Source organism: Talpa europaea (genome assembly GCF_964194135.1).
Source record: "Talpa europaea genome assembly, chromosome: 6".
Classification (NCBI taxonomy): Eukaryota; Metazoa; Chordata; class Mammalia; order Eulipotyphla; family Talpidae; genus Talpa; species Talpa europaea.
The window spans coordinates 89,186,132-89,203,723 of NC_140072.1; the positions used below are offsets into that span (position 1 = coordinate 89,186,132).

General features: G+C 38.3%; 1 protein-coding gene across 2 annotated transcripts in view; it reads right to left on the reverse strand.

The window, feature by feature from the left end:
• The window catches only part of FRY (FRY microtubule binding protein), a gene marked incomplete at both ends in the record, with an annotated part of 249,052 nt that overhangs the window by 17,786 nt on the left and 213,674 nt on the right, over positions 1-17,592 (reverse strand). For both annotated transcript variants that reach the window (XM_084236045.1, XM_084236046.1), the window contains 7 exons: positions 3,170-3,253; positions 5,669-5,767; positions 6,938-7,087; positions 11,131-11,320; positions 12,993-13,159; positions 16,168-16,329; positions 16,942-17,142. In XM_084236045.1, the coding sequence (XP_084092171.1) occupies positions 3,170-3,253; positions 5,669-5,767; positions 6,938-7,087; positions 11,131-11,320; positions 12,993-13,159; positions 16,168-16,329; positions 16,942-17,142 (1,053 nt within the window). The remainder of the gene's footprint in view (positions 1-3,169; positions 3,254-5,668; positions 5,768-6,937; positions 7,088-11,130; positions 11,321-12,992; positions 13,160-16,167; positions 16,330-16,941; positions 17,143-17,592) is intronic.

Here is a 17,592-nt window from a genome sequence, read left to right on the forward strand (position 1 = left end):
AACCAGATGATTTGCAAAAACCACCCAGCCTTGCTTGACTTACTAGATAGTCACTCACTCTCATTAGGTGGTGCACAGCTTGCCTTCCAGACCAGTGTCAGGGCTCAGAATTGTCACATACAAAGGAATGAAAGCATCCTCTTCAGGACATTTGTTAGTTGTCAACTAGTATGGGCATAAGCCACTCAGAAAAACTCTGATTCACTGAGCTAATACCAGTCTGGCTTGTTTTACAAAAACTTTGGGAAACACCAGACTGAGTAGTCACACTTCAGTTGATTCTTTTGATCTTGTAGCTCTAAAAAGCCCCACTTTCATTACTCCTGGGCATTTTTATGCAGATTTCTAAAAACACATAAGACATTTAGATGTATACTGGAAATTATTCTGTAGCTTTTCCTATGTGTCTGTGTTGTCTCCAAAATTAAAGTTAGAGAGAATGTAGGCACAGGTGGAAAGAATGCACTTTAGCCTCTTATCTTACATATTCTTATCTGCAAAATTGAAAAAATCCTTCAAAGGATTGTTATAAAGGATCAAATGAGATATACGAGCTTGAAAAATATTAGTTTCATCTTTCCATATTTGTATTTTCAATGCTTTATTATATTGCTAACAGAGTTGCCACATATAAATGAATGGATAAATGAATTTTAAGAACAAGAAAGCGATGGGAAGAAATAAAGTCTAAAAAAATAGAAGGGAAGAAAGAAAGGGGTAGAAAGAGATGTGAGAAAAAATATATAGGAGTAAGAAATATGAAGATTAAGCAAAAATAATAGAGATCTTCCTTAGAGGGAAACGGAGAAGAACCAGGGGGATAAAAAGGGAGTAACTAACAAAACAACAGAAATAAATTACAAGCACAACAGAAACACATATGTGAAAATTGAACTGTTTTGGAACTAGGATAATTTAATTGGAATTTGAGGTTATCTCAGAGCTAACCAAGAAGCTAAACAAATGACAAATTATAGATTTGGTTTTAAAAATCCGCACTGTATTAATGAATTTTCTTTACTGAGATTTTATTATAGAGATTATAATGGAATTTGATGATTGGGGCAAATGTTTAGACAATCAATTACTTTCATATTCCACAACACATACTATATCATGAATTGGAATTTGAAGTCAGAACCTGGTAACTGTTCTCTGGATTGAATTTTTTTTTTAATAGCAGAATATAGAGGAGGGAGGATTGAGTCTGGAATCAGAAGGTATTGTGATAAAACCTGAAACAGGTAATATTTTATTTTTTAAAATATTACTTCTTCTGGGGTATGCTGACGGCACAGATTATCCAGTGAAAATCAGAGTCACAAAACTTCTGAGCACATCACAGGTGTGTATGCAGAGAATGATGGAAATGTACCTTCAGTATGCATTATGAGAGATATACCTTGTAATGCCATTAACCACATTTTAAAAATATAACAAAAATAAATCATTTGTTATGTATATTTGTCTGTTACCAGACAAGCTATATTTCAGCCTATCACTTATCAGCCATGGAACCTTGTATAAGTCAAGCTTGGTTTCCTCCTCTGTAGAACAGTGCTAAAGCTGCCAGCCCCACCTCTCATGCAAGGGAGGATCAGATGACTCAAGGGATAAGAAAGTTCTCTGTAAGCCACAAAGTGAAATCTACGAGTGTCCTCCAGCAGGCAGAGATGTGGAAATGCAAACCACACTTCAATACTCTCTGGATATTTCTCAGTCGTGCAGTTTGCATGTTCAGTCTCCAGTCTCTTCACCAAAATGAATCAAGCCACTTCCTCCCTGGGGACTCACCAATGGCATGGGTAATTACTCTGAGAACAGCAGACTTGTTCAAAAACAATGACCAAGCTGGAAATGAACAACTGGTACTTGCTTGAAAATTTTTACCCCGAATTCTATTTGGTTCTTTTTATCTTAGTAATGCATTGTTTCTAATACAAGAAGGTGATTTCTCACCATCTACAGAATGGGTGATCTGAAATACTTTGCAAGTAGTTTTGTTTGTATTCTAGGATGTATTAAGGATATCATTTTCTCTACCTAGATTGAGCAGCAGCAGGCTTCTAACTTGTGTTCCCTAATCCATTCTTATCCACTTCAATCTATTTTTGTTTTTTTTTTTTTGATTAGGGAAAGCCCTAATCCAATTATACTCATTTGCTAAAAACCTTTCAGTTGATTACATTGCTGATAAGATAAAATCCCAATCCCTGCATGGGCTGGCTTCTGAGGCTTCTTCAGACTCTTCTCAAACTTCTCTTCATGCTGCTTTCTGCACGCCCAGACACAAGGGTTTCTCTTCAGTTTTTGCAAAGGGCCAGGGTGAGGCTCTCTCCTACCTCAGGGCCTTTATACATGCTCTCCATTCATTCCTCTCTCTTAGCTCAACAGACCTTATATTTGAGATCTCTCCTTAGATGACACTTTCATGGAGGTGCCTTCCCAGAACCTCCCTTCACATTTCATCATGTTGAACTCAGATAGATTTTCTTAGTTTACCATTTTTACAGATTGACACATGTATGATTTTTTGATTATCATCTGTCTCCCTGATAAGACAGAAGCTTCAATGAGGGCAGAGGCTTTCTTACTGTTCACTATTATATACACCAGGTGGGCCTTAGGGAAGGCAGTCAGTAAATAGCTCCAGAATGAGCTTTAAATGCTTTAAATCCATTCATGCTGCTCTGCCCAATTTCCTTTACATTATGGGATACATTTATAAGTAAGCTGGTGTGTACTTAAAGCAATTCTAAATAAGGGGAAAAAATCTATTAGAATGTTGCTGAACGGTCAACAGAGACTTTCTTCATTGAAGAAACAAAGTGGCTAAGTAAAAACTTAATGAAATTTGGTTTTCTATTCTGAGGAACAGATTTATTAGGGAATGATTAGTATAGTTAGACAGTATCCAGCAAAGTGGTTATTTTGATACCTCTACTTTTCCAAAAAGGAAAACACTCCCCTCTCCCAAATCCCATCAACACACAGTCATGCTTGACTTAAATGTCATTCTCTCTTACTCTTTGTTTCATATAAATGCATAGGACGACTCATACTGCCTCTTCCTTTCTCATTCTAGGATGTTCCACACTGCTTGGGTTGATCAAAACCAACACACAATGTCAGATTCCAGAAAAGACAAATTCCAACAGGCTTTTATTACCTTTTCTTCTGAGTCCCCTGGTTGACATGTAATCACTCCATCTCTTGATCCTCCTGCAAATGTTGCCTTGCAATTTGCAAGCCACTGTTGTCGGAAAGAAATACAGATACATGTAAATTCAGCCATGTCCTAAGAATATTTTTATCATCAATTCTCTCAGGGAACATTGATTGTTTCTATTCACTGTAAAATAAAATTCTGCTAAGATGACTTTGAAAATCCTTTTATGGGCTAAATATTAACTATTTGAAATGAAAATAGTCAGTTACAATATAATTTCAACTTTATGATACATGAACTGGGAGAATGGTCTCCCAGACCATTCTTAATTTATCTATATGTTTAAATGAATTAATATAATGTTAGAAACCTTTCGTATCACCGGGTTTAGAAGAGAGGACCAATACTCCCTCATAGGTTGGGTGATTCTGGACAATGTAATCCGACTCATGATCTATGTACTTCTCTGTTATGTCATGGGAGCTTCTACAGGGCCAGTCAACTTTACTGCATACAAAAGGCTATTATAATAATGATTGAGTTATTTAGAGATTCTGCCACCCTTAAGCATCAGGGAATGTAACTAATAAAGATGTGAAAAGAAACCTTAGGAGAGAAAACGAATAAACATTGAAGAATTGAAATTCACACCTGACATTGACAGTTTGGTCCTTCATCAACCAGAAAGGATTATTTTTTTTAACTCATGACTGAAAGGCTGGGAAATAGTGACCAGTAAAGAGCCACAGAAATAGAAGATAAAGGGAACAGTTATCAAAATATGAGAACTCTGGCCTTGAACAGATCATGAGATCATTAATAAGAATAGAAATAAACAAAAAAATTCTAGTAACTTTACAATTAGTGTCTTCTATGGATGAGACACTGTGTTGGACCCTTTACTCATGCTATTTCTATTTTAATGCAATAGTGTGGTTAAAAGCACCTTGGATTTCACAACATGTGAGAGGCTAATGGCAATTGCTAGGGTAGTTGTGAGCATTAATGACATAATTTAAGAGATTTGGGTCTTATCAGGTTGTTGGACACATAGAAAGGACTCAGAAAACTATAGTTGCTATGACTCATAATTGCTATATCCTTATAATAATTCTGCAAATTATTAATATCACCATGTTATAGAAAATGAGTGTGAGATGAGAAGAGGTAACTTGCTCAGAGTCACTAACCCCTAAGTAGTTGAGCAGCAATTTTACCCCTTTTGTTTTGTTTCTCTATATTCCACATGTGTGAAATCAGAAATACTACTCTTAAGTTTCCCACCAATTCTTTGCTCGAGATAAAGTAAATCTGCACACACATTTGTCTTTTATAGCTAATTAATTTTTTTATTAAAATCTTTTATTTTCTTACATCTTTGTTCATTTTTGTACAGTGATGATTTCTCCCCTCAGGTGTAGTACCTGTAAATCTCTCACTACCACATCACCCGTGAACACCACCCTAGTTCCTTGTGCTCCTTCCTCCCCTGTTTTGACTCCTCTTCCTCCCTGTCCCCTGCTGTATTCCTCAGATCCATAGTTTGCCTCCAAGTTTTGCCTTTTTTTTTTTTTTTGACACTTTGTTCGGTTTCCCTATGTTCCTCCTGTAAGTGATACCACCTGATATTTTTTTTTTCCCTTCTGACTTATTTCACTGATCATAATCCCTTCTATGAGCTGCAATTTAGACCCAAGTCTGACTGACTTCAGCATCCATGCCCTTCCTACATTGCCTGGCGTGGGAAGTGCTCCATAGATATTACACACAATTACTTGTCAGATCAAGGGGTTTGTAGGTCATTTCTGTCTCTAAAATATTACAGCATGGATCAATGAAGCAAGAATCCAGTAGAGACCAGGAGCTGAGACCAAGAAAAATTATGGGGACAAGGATAAACAGCTATCAAAAGTGGCTAAGAAGAGGGAGATGAGATCCACCCAACAAGTTTTCAGGGAGGCTAACAGTGTAAGAAATAATTAACAATTTAAAATATCTGAAGAGGGCCTCCCCGGTGGCGCAGCGGTTGAGCGCTGGGTTGCGAAGCTGCCCACAGCCTCTGCGGCGCCGGTTCGATCCCCGGCTGCTCCCCGGCCACCAGAGGAGGGTCCCACATGGCGCGCAGACCTCTCCTGCCTCCCGCTGCTCCCCTCAGCAGTGTACTTCGGTCCTTCTGCCTGCTCTGCTCCCGCTCTGGCTCTGGTAAATTCTCTCACCCTCCCACGCTTCTGACTGTACCCAGTGCATGTATAAACAAACAAACAAATAAATAAATAAAACATACCTCTATAAAAAATAAATAAAATATCTGAAGAAAAGAAGTTATAACTTATGTAGATATCATTATATATATATTCCATAATATTGAAGTAATATTGGTAGTTATACCACCATTAAATTGGAATAGCAATGAGTCTCTTAGGTCAATCAAAACCCCTTCTACAAGCGGGCACACTTGGTTTTAACTGAACACAAATGCTCAGATACATGAAAACTTACTGAGAGAGTGGCATCTTTTCTGTTGTTGTAAGTATCCAAATATTCTTGCAGTTCTAAAACACTGAATTTGAGCTTGTCCAAAAGTCCACAAGAAAGGAGCTAAAGACAGGAAAATAATTTGTATTAGAACAACTAGACAGGTACCAAGACAAAGACATGGCCACACAGACAGAAAAGAGAAATATATTTAGAAGTAATGTAAAATAGGGAGCAGTGATATCTATTTTAAGTGATACCTATTTTAGCTGCAAAATTTATAATTTCGCTCCAATACCAGGAGCACCTGTAATTGAATACTAGCTTGCTAATCAAAATCTCCCATGAAAAATCCATTTTTTTCTATATCAATATAGACAGATAAATCTTAGCAAGTATTCCATAGAAGCCCAAGTGGAGATATAATACCAATTTTATGCATGAATTCTTATCTTTAACCAGTAATACTCCAAGTAGTATGAAGACAGACCTCCAAATAGACTTTCAAACTGATTTTGTATTAATCTGTACTTTAAATCACTTAGGATAGAATGAGTTATTATAGTGTATTCCCTGCTGCAAGATAGCCAACCACTAATCAAGTTCTCCAAATGATTGACCCTTCAGAGATTTTCAAAATCAATACACATCATCATTGGTTTTAAACCTTGGTAATTGTTCAGCATATGAGGTGGTTCTGTGACATGCATGGGAATGTAAAGAAAAGTAAGGCACCCTTCTTGCCCTAAAAGAGCTCACCAGTCTTGTAGAGTTAGTGTTACATTCATAAGTCATGATTCAGCAGTCATCCAGAGACTGTTCTCATCACTCTTTAGACTCATCCTTTGTATTTTCGGCTGTAAGAATCCATCCAGTGGGTGGATTCAGTGTCTACTTAGATTTAAACATGGGGAAAGTGATGGCATGTTGGGTCTGGATTCCCATCTGGTGGGCTAACCTGGCAGCATAGGGACTGCTAGGTCAACTGAGGGGACTTATCTCACCATATTTGTAGTTGTCAAAGTCATTAGAGGGAAGGTGCTGGGGCATGGAGGGAGCACAGAGGTGGACCTTTCTCCTGAGTTTCTGACATGACTTGGTGTTGGCCTGGGCTGGCAAGGTGTAGTCATTACTCAGCAGATTCAGGCCTTCAGGAGTCACATGACAACACAGCATTGCTCACTAAAACTGAATGTGTCTTTATGACTTATTACAAGACAAACAAGCTTCCCTGAAGTTTCACATCATAAGCTGGACAGGCCATTTGCTGTCAGAACTAGACTGGATACTCACAGTCTCGGCATCCACAAAGAGGGTGGGACATTCAGAGCAGGAGGTGAGCATCTGGGAAGAGCTAACGAACTTGGACCCTATTCCCCGGAGGTTGTCTCCAAGATAACTGGCTGCATCACAGGTTAGGAAGCAGAACCTCTTCTGAATATTCTGAAAGGCAAAACCATTAATGTATATATGACCAAAAAAAAAACATTTTTTTTTTTTATTTCTATGAAGATATCAAATGAGCAAAGGTTCTAAGTGTGGTGATAGTGGTGGAGGAGGAGATACAGAACAAGTATTTGTGTTAACTAAATAATCACCAAGCGTGGGCAAAGTTTCTTGTTAAAATATCATTTTCCAAAGTGTAGATGCCCATATAATCTTTTAAATAAGTACTTCTTTTCTTTTTGCTGCTGGGTAATGCTGATTGTCAGCTTGAGTCTTCCTAGCCTAATCTTCATATCAGAAGTTATAGAGATTACTTCAATGTGGATGAAAGAAAAAAGATCATGAGATGTAACTCTTTCCCAGTTCCCTAGATTGGAGTTCTCTGAGACAGAGCACTGAAATGGGTCATTTGGGCCTCTGCAGAATAAAGAGTGAATGCTACATGGGACCTAAACTAAATCTTCTCAGATTGATGTCTGTACCTCTGACCTTTAGCTTTGCATACATCAGCTCATTAATCTTCACAACCACGTGAAGAAACTGAGATTAAGAGAGGTTGAATACTTGTTTAAGGTCGCTAGGAAGTGACTGAGGTTGATCCTCTCTCTAAATTTCATATTCCTTCCAAAATCCTGTAATACTTCCAAAAAGTTGCTGTTCTTCCACACTACGTGAGAGGAGAGAAATAGAATTAGAAGGAATATGATTCACTGTGCCTTGGTCAAGAAAATCTTTAATCCTATATTTCCAACACAATGCCTGTAGCAAAAGAAATAAATATTTAACCAAAGAGTGGTTCTAGTCCCATGATTGGCTTTCCCCAAAGAGATGTTGTACCTTTTGAGTTATAGACCCTAAGAAGGGCCTGCTTACTCAAAATCAGTTTACTTTTATATTTGAAATCATTTAAGACAGATGATCCAAGTTTTTTCATTTTGCATTTTTTATATAATTCATTTTTTTCCCTCCCTTTTCCTTCTACCCGTCTCTTGCTGATGATGATTACAGGGCCTACCTCAATCCAACCAAGTATCACATGATAAACTCAACTGACTCAACCTCTGAAAATGGTTAAGTAGGATTCTGACTTGTTTGTCCATTCATACATCATCATTCAAGTGTATTTAAATGTGGGACTATATAGTTCTTTTTGATTCCTCTGTTTATGACAGTTCTGTTTGTGATAGTAAAAATAATGTCAAAATGTTAAGAAATCATTTTTATTATAGGTAAATAGGAAGTTGAAAGAAAATAAAAGAATAAAAGATATCCATAATCTCTCCATCCCAAGAAAACTACAAGAAATGTTAATGGATAATCTTCACTACTTTCTAGGCAATAAAACCAAAAAGTAGCTTTAAATGCGATACACAGGGTCAGTTAAGTCTGATGGGGCTTGAAGACCTTTGGTGTTTCTTTCATAGCATGGCATGTTTCTCTTTTTTTTGTCTCTTCCCACTCCCACGGATCATTTGATGAATTTGGAGAGTAAAAGTGTACAGCAAAACACACAGAGGAACTGAGACACTGAGAGGAATTTGCACACCCATCAGGCAGACATAAAAATAAGCCTTCAAAACACTAATTAGAAGTAGAGCTTTCTCTCTTTAGTTCAGTGGTTGTTGTATGTTATGGTAGTAAGTGAAATTTGATGGTGTTCATCTGAGATGGCCACTTAGAGCCCTGTGTGCCCTCATCTGGCCAGATAGAGTACTGCAGCCCTCTGGAGGTCCGGCATTTGCTTTCAGTTTGCACTAAGATACTGTATGGACTAGGCAGGCTGTGGTGTACACATGATAAGCAAAGAATGACTGCTCCTCTGTTCAGAAGCAGCTACTGGGAGGGTTCTGGGAAAATTGGAAGGCCACATGTGAAAAAAAGAAGTTGGATCATTCAGAAAAATTAATTCTAAATGGATTAAAGATGTAAATATAAGCTCGTAATAAAAAACATACAGAAGAAAATATTGGTGATACATTTCATGACATAAATGATAAAGACGTTTTTGGAGAGTGGACCCCTATGGCAAGGATATAGATACAAAAATAAACAATTGGGATTACCTCATATTAAAACGCTTTTACATAATAAGAGAAAATATAAGTAGACTAAAAAGACTTCCTACTGAATGGGAGAAAATATTTATCCATTACATAACTGACAAGAGGTTAATATCCAAGATAGTAACAATATAAAACTGAAATGACCCAATTAATAAATGGGCAGCAAACCTGGATAGACAATTCACCAAAGAGGTTGTCCAGAAGGCCAATAGAGAGATGGAAAAATGCTCATGATCACTTTTAATAAGGAAGATGCAGGTCAAAACCATGATCAGCTATCATTTCACACCTGTGAGAGTGGCATGTATTAAAAACACACCTAACAAGTACTGGAGGGGATGTAGACAAAGAGGAACACTTTTATGCTGTTGGTGGGAATGTAAATCAGTGCAGTCATTTTGGAAACCAATCTGGATTTACATTAAAAAACTAAAAGTTGGAACTCCCCTGTGGTGCAGCAGGTTGAGTGCAGCGCTGTGAAGCTGTTTGCAGCCTCTGTCGCGCCGGTTTGATTTCCAGCCGGCCAGAGAGATTCCCACATGGCATGGCAGACCTCTTCTGTCTCGCCTGCTGCTCTCCTCAGCAGTGTATTTTGGTCCTCTGCCTGTTCTGTTCCCCGCTCTGTCTCTGGTGACCCTCCCATGCCTCTGGCCTATACCCCAGTGCTTGTATAAATAAATAAAAAATCTTAAAAAAAAAAACTAAAAATTAAAATGCTGTATGACCCAGCAATCCTACACTTGGTATCTATCCAAACAACATGAAGCCATCAACTGGAAAAATGCTCCACAATGTTTACTGCAGCATTAGTTACAACAGCTAGGACATAGAAACAATCTATGTGCCCACTGACAGAGGATCAGGTTAAGAAGATGTGGTGTAACCACACAATGGAATACAATTCAGTCCCTAGGAAAGAGGAACTATTCAGTGCCATTTACAGTAAGACGGAAGCAGTTTGAGGGAATTATGTGCAGTAAAGCAAGTCAACAAAGACAAATACTGGACATTTACATAGTAGATGATTCAGCAAAGCAAAACACTTAAAAAGACAAGCAGACACTAATAAATTAAGTAAGATTTCTGAGGATGAGTGGGTGGGAAGAGGGAAAATTATCAAAAGGGTATAAAGGATGGTGGAAGGGAAAAATGAACTATTTAATTAAGAAAAAAATCAACTGCCAATATTTAAAAAATAAGAGATTTTTCACAAGGATGTTATAAAATTCTCATCGCTACACTGGCGATAGTCACCTTTAGAGAAGTGAAGCATAATTTCTGAAGCACTTACACAGCTTCTAGGTAGCTAAACTAGGGTTCACAAAAGAAAGGAAAAGAGAAACATAGGAGTAAGAGAGACATAGGAGAGCTCTAAGAGAAAGATGAGATGGATGATAATCTTGGCAAAAGATACCATTTAATGATCCTAATGTCAAGACTGCCTAGGATTGCTGACAATAAAGGTTAGCATGGTAGAAGTGGCCATGGCAGAATAAACCACTTGAGGGCAACATCTTCACAATACTAGTTTGAGATGGCTGAATACAGGAAGTTTGACCAGAAGAAATGATAAAGGCCACAGAGGGTGGTTGGAGAAAACAGTATGAACCCAGAACAAAACAGCAATCCTTTCTTACATTAGATGCCAGCTGGCTCCCCTGCGAGACCACATTTTTTTTTTAAGATTTATTTTTATTTATACAAGGCTGGGGTACAGGCCAGAGTCATGGGAGGGTGCGAGGATCCACCAGAGACAGAGCGGGAAGCAGAACAGGCAGAAGGACTGAAAGCACCGCTGAGGGGAGCAGCAGGCGAGACAGGAGAGGTCTGCTTCACCAATGTGGGATTCTCCCTGGCCCGCCAGGAATTGAACCGGTGCTGCGGAGGCTGTGGACAGCTTCACAGTGCTGCACTTAACCCGCTGTGCCACTGGGGAGGCCCATGAGACCACATCTTAACTCTGAGTGGGCACTGTACCTTAAACAAGGAGGAGAACACATGAAATGTATACACAGCACAAGAACCGTCTGAGTCGCACATGAGCTGATTGATGTGGCTGCGCCAGGCTTCCTCAGCATCGTCACAGGCTGTGGGCTGAAACGCAGCAAGGATGGCCGAGAAGAAGGGTGAGGGAGGGGGCGACACTCCCCTGTCTCCTTCTCCAAAGCTGGAAAAGATGAAAACAACTATGTCAAGAAGTGACATCCTTCCTCATCCCTTCCTGGGTGGTACAGATGCTCACCCCTAGTCAGCTGAGTAGGGAGTCCATTGTTCTCACTCCTCCCTTTGAGGCTGAGTTGAGAACTTGACTTTCATTCAAAGGTCTCTGGAATTTCTGTGATTCTTTCAATTCTGATTTCCTTACAAAGACTCTGAACCTCATTTAGCCTTCAGCAGCTGTCTCTCATTCTCCCAGCTGGCCACTTCCCAGACACAATAAATACTGTTTCCTGTGCTTTGGCACTTTCATTGTTCTTATGAAAAATTACACACTCCTATGTTTGTAGCAGCACTATTTACAGCAGCCAAGATAGGGAAATAGCATACATGCCCCCAAACAGATGAGTGGATCAGTAGATGTGGTACATATACACAATGGAATATTATTCAGCAATCAAAAAAGACAAATTCATGCCATCTGCAGCAACATGGATGGAACTGGAAGGGATTATGCTAAACAAAATAAGCCAGAAGGAGAATGACAAATACTACATAGTGTCACTTATATGTGGAATATAGAAAAACTGTACAAAGTGTCAAAGACAACCAGCCTGTGAAAGCTGACCATAGATCTGTAGCTTTCAGAGAGGCACGGGGAGGAATGAGAAACGGGGAGAGCACAATGGACTACGGTGGAGACTATGGGGGCTTTGGTGATGGGAGGGCGACAGTGACCACACCTTTAGAGAAGTGAAGCATAGTGGGGGAAGCCTATACTGTCAAAGTACTAGCAAGGATGTAAAATAACAGCACAACTAAAAAAAATTATGAAAAAATATTTGAACATTTAAACTTAGTGGAGGGAAGAGTACTAAAGAGCATATGCATAAATGCCCAGAAGAAAAGGGTGGAAGGAAGAAAGGAAATTAAAGAGAAATGCAAGGGAAGGGAGACCGAGAAGAATGCAGAAAGGAGAAAGAATGAATAAAAAGTGAAATGACAAATTCTCCTCCAGGTATTCTCTTAAGCAGTTTCTTTGATAAATAGACACTGGTTACCATAACAGAAGGCCTTTGTCTACCCATATCAGAGGCTTTTACTTAGTTCTTATTATCAATGTTCAGAAGAGTGATTTTAGGATTCTGGCTTTCTTTTTCTGAAGTAAAGTTGTAGCATATTTATTTGAGATTTATTCTAGATGCTGCAGTAGTGTTTTTATTTCTATCTACTACTCTACTTTCCTATTCATATTCTCCTACTACATCTCACTAGTCTCAGAAACATCAGTAACTAGGCTGATAGCCACCTACTTCTAAAAGAGTCATATTTAGCTTATAAAGAGCCTCTTGTTCTGCTCTTCTGAATAAAAGTAGAAAGAACTCATTTTGAAGACTTGCCAATCCTGTTTATCTTCAAACTTTACAAGGTCTGCACTGTGTCTCCAGCCTCCCTTGACTTTTTAAGTTAACTCAAAGTTTTTATGAATTCCTACAGGAGTATGCTTTTTGGTTTCACATAAGGCTGTGCTGGGGTTGGATGATTTCAACCCACTGAGAGGACTCCAAGTTATATGTCATTTCAGACTCCTTCAGCGCAGCTCTCAGCAATATGAGTTAGAGGGAAAATAACACAATGTGCTATATGTACTGTACAGTCATTTCCACCAAGGGCTTCTTTACCTTGCAAGAGTGAACTGGTCCATTGCTTGATTGCCTTTTTCTTCTGCCTCAGTCATATCCAGGCTAAAGCTGTCACTGCATTCGAAAGTCGCTGGAAGTTCATTGATGGAACTAGATAGATCATCCTCATGCACGGTGGTATCCTCTTCTTCCTGGACAGCTTCAGCCTGGGAGAATAAAAACAGGAAAGATTTTTTTAACGTGGATGTAATAGAACAAACATATATGTATGTATGTGTATGTATATGTATGTATCTCTGTGTAAATATATTTATATAAATAACTGTTCGATTAGGGGAAAAATAAAATAGACATATCCTGAGAGTAATCGAATTGGGAACATTTGTTTTCTAGCTATAATGTGAACAATTTATATAACGAGGCTCAGGAATTCTCTGAATTCCTCTTTGTTCTTTATCTTCTATCCAGCCTTCTACAATAAGTTTGCAAGGAAGCTCTCTGTAGGGTACCATATTAGATCAGGTATAAATGCTAAACTTGGAAAAGACCTCAGAGACCCTCTGGTTGAATATCCACATTTTATAAGTGAGGAAGTAGATACTCCACATGTGAAAGGTATTTGCCTAATATCAGGAAGACAACCAGAACTGGAGCTGGGACTAGAAACACCACTTTTTCATTCAGAACTCTTCCACTGTGTAACCTGTCTTTTAAAGCAGCCTATCCAGAGTTAACTGTCCAGTATAGAATCCCTTTACCTATGGAAACTAGAATTTAGAACCACCAATGCCTGGCAAGGTAGATGCTCAAGAAGAATCTTCAGTGCACATGGGTGACCCCTAGTTTTTCACCAAACTGGCCACACTAATGGCCATTCCATACTGAAAAGCCTCTAGGAAGCATTTACACTTTTATTTTGGGAATGCTCCAAGCTAACAGACATGAGAGACTTTACTCATGTTGCCATAAATGGCTTGTGCACTGAGCAGTAGAATGAAAGGGCCGGAAGAACTGGGATCACTGAGGGGCAGGAAAGAGACATAGCAAGTAAAATGGAAAAAAGAGGCTGGGCTTGAACCTGGGCCAGAGGGAAATCAGCTGGAGAACTGATTGTTCTTCATGAGAGGAAGGAAGGCAACTGAATTACAGACCAGAGATGAGAAAACGAATCACACATACATGTTTCAGTAGTAACTTTCTTAAGACAAAAACAAGATCAAGGTAAATGAGAAATACACATGAATTAAGCATTATCAAAGGTTGACATCTGGCCACCTATTTAGTAGACGATATTTTGAATCTAGGATTTGAATCTAATATTTTGAATCTAGGATTAATAGGGAAACAGTTAACAGGAATGTTTACAGATCCCTTAGGAAAAACGGATATCTCAAGTCTTTAAAGAAATTGCTCATAAATTGCTCAGAGGTTTATCCATATCTGCTTCTTCTTGCCTTTTAAAATTACAGCAGTGCCATCAAGACGGGCCCCTAGTGACTAGTCTCGATTATTGGTGTGCATAAACTTACTCTGTTAGGGGAGTGCTGAGTTCTTATAAAAACATTTTTTATTATCCTTTTCAATGTCACAGATCTATCAAACACTGCAGAAACCTAGCTCATGTGAAAAACACAGATTTTTAGAAATTCAGCTCAACCTTTCCTTGATAGAATTAGGGGATTTCTGTGAATTTTACTACTTAGGTAGTGCTTTGTATGAAAAAAATAGAAATATTGAGAAAATGACTATTCTAAGACTGAGAAATATCAACTGCTAGTAACTTCACATTTATTTCATGCTGCTCTTTTCATGAAATTTAATTTTGTAATTTTAGGGTTCTGGCATTTTAATCTCAGGTAAGTTTTCTTTTTGTTCATTTTGAGGCACAAAATGGACTCTATGAACACTGATTAAAGTCCTTTTGCAATGGGGCAATCTTGGAAATAATTTTTCTTTAAGTTTTAATTGCAGTTTTAGTTGCAATTTGGGTGATTGCCCTTGCTTTAGGTTTAGAGTATGTAGATTTTCCTAGGTTTCAGATCCATTATTAGAATATTATTAGAATAATATTAAAGAATACAGAATAGACAGTATTGTGCTTTTTCTACAAGTATTAGAAAGAATATAATTTCATAAATTTCATTCTATTTATTTTCTCTTTCAGACTTATACTATCATAACCAAAGCTCAGGGTTAAAGAAAACTTCATCCTAATAGCAGTAGTTATTTTGGTATTTCTAGTATAAGAAAATACAGTTCTATGTTGATAAGGATATATGTGAATAGTGTGGGAGTCAACAATTTTACGGATAGGCTCTATTATAAAAAATTTGAGAAATTAATGTTAAAAATATATACATTTTTAGATTTTTTTTTAAATAAGGAGATTGGATCCATTACTTTGTTCCTCAGAGGATCTGGCTAGGACTGTCTGTTTTGTGAATCTGGCATAATGCCATGATTGACATTGAAAATTCTGACAGAACACCAAAATATGAGCATTGAATCAATGTACAAATTGTATAAATGGTTCCTACACAGGAAAAAATTTCCCCCAATAAGGCAGACACCCACATCTCACTTAGCATATTGTCTTTTGAAAGTCATGACAAAGAACAGAGTTTCCTAGTCACAGTGATCTCAGACATACCAACTTGTTTTCCCATTAATAAGCAGTGTTCATGGTATATGGAAAATACAAAATGTGTCATATTAAAAAGACCCCAAATCAACTCCTTTTTCAACCAAAAATAAGATGGCTGCTCAAGTTTGTGAGGGTAAAACAACAAAACACTCAAATCCAATTAACTATGGAAAAGTAGGAAAGAAAAAAGATAAACATAGTCCCTCTACTTAAAACCTCCTAAGAGTTCTCAGAAAACTGGAAGCATTTTTCCTTAAAAAATACAATTATAGGGCCTCCCCGGTGGCACAGTGGTTAAGTGCTGGGCTGCGAAGCTGTACTCAGCCTCTGCAGCACTGGTTCGATCCCCGGCTGCTGGCGAGGGTCCCACATGGAGCGCAGACCTCTCCTGCCGGGCCCGCTCCGCTGCTCCCCTCAGCAGTGTACTTTGTCAGTCTGCCTGTTCTGCTCCCCACTCTGGCTCTGGTGAATTCTCTCACCCTCCCTCATTTCTGACTGTACCCAGTGCTTGTATAAATAAATAAATAAATCTTTAAAAAAATACAATTATAATTGCCAAGGTTTCTTCACCTTTGAACCCTCAGAAATTTGAAGATTATTCATATCAGGCAAAGAAGCTTCAAAGCTAGCCATTCTGGCATTAAAGGAATGAGGGTCGGCAGGAGTCAGGTCGCAGGCTGTGGTGAGTGATTCCATGGGGTTAGTCTCCTCAGAAGGGGAGAGATTCATGATCTGTTGAGAAACCAGAGAGAATAAAACAGTATGAAGTCTCCATTCTCTAGGAGTTCTGGTTATTCTTTATTTAAGAGACCAAACATTTGTATTAGCTAGTTGTTGGTTGATAGGCATTAACTGTTTAACATACACATTTCAGAACTTAAATATAGCAGTTGGCAATCTGGCACTCCAAAACAGAGATACACATATTTATAGATAACTGCATCAGAATGCCTGTCTGTCACATTTTCTAAAACTTCAGATGTTTGAGAATTTTTTTAAAAAATTTTTTTAATTTTAATTTTCTATATATTGTACATAATTTTTCATTTTTGCACAATATATGCATTTTCAGGACAGAGAATTTTTAAAAAAGATGGCAGCATAATAAAAATTATTTAGGGGAAATCTAGGCCTTACAGACCTGATGGCTTTTGGGGCTTAGAATAAATACCCCAGCATTTGTTTCCACTTACATCTACAGATTAGAAACCAGTTAGAATCAGACCCACCTGAAATTTTAGAAAATGGCAGCTAAGGAACGTTTTTTTTTTTTAGCTTAACAGGAAACTGTTTCAGTTAAAAAAAAAGTCTCCCAATTTCTTTGGAGGAAAATATCCTACTTACTAGGTCAGAGTGCTCCAGGATCTGGCTGGTGGTGAGGTCCTCCTCCTCAGAGGATTCATCGGAATCTTCATGGTTTATTTTATTTAGGCTGGGAGAGCTTCCTGAGAGTTGGCGCTCTTCCAGAAGCTGCATGTCACACTTGTCCAGGCTATCCAGAGAACGCCTGCGCACTCCCCAGTTGAAATTGTCCATACTCTCGCCCTGAAATCACACCATCACCTGGATTTTTATGCCCAAATCTTCCTGCACACATACCTTCACACATTCAGTTAGTCACAGCTTAGAAATAAATATTTTCATTTTAAATTCTCAAGCCCCTCATGAACCTTGGTACCAAACATATTGTTTAACTCACATGAAAAGTAGTAAAATGCATACTATTTTCACCTGATTGCATAGTTAAGAGAAATTAAACACTTTTCTGTGTGGCATGGTGGATCATGTTTAATTTTTCCCCCGAGTTGGTTTTGGTAAACTCTAAGTGCCTGTGTTTCGAAGTCTGTTAGGAAAGAGAATGTTGCTACTAAACAAGGTCAAAAGAGGCGTGGCACCCTGCTTGCTTAGCATTTTTTTCAGGAGAATAGTAGGAGCTATGCTTGTAGCACATTCCACACCCCTTGGCTGTAAGTTAAAGAGCATTAGGTTAACATT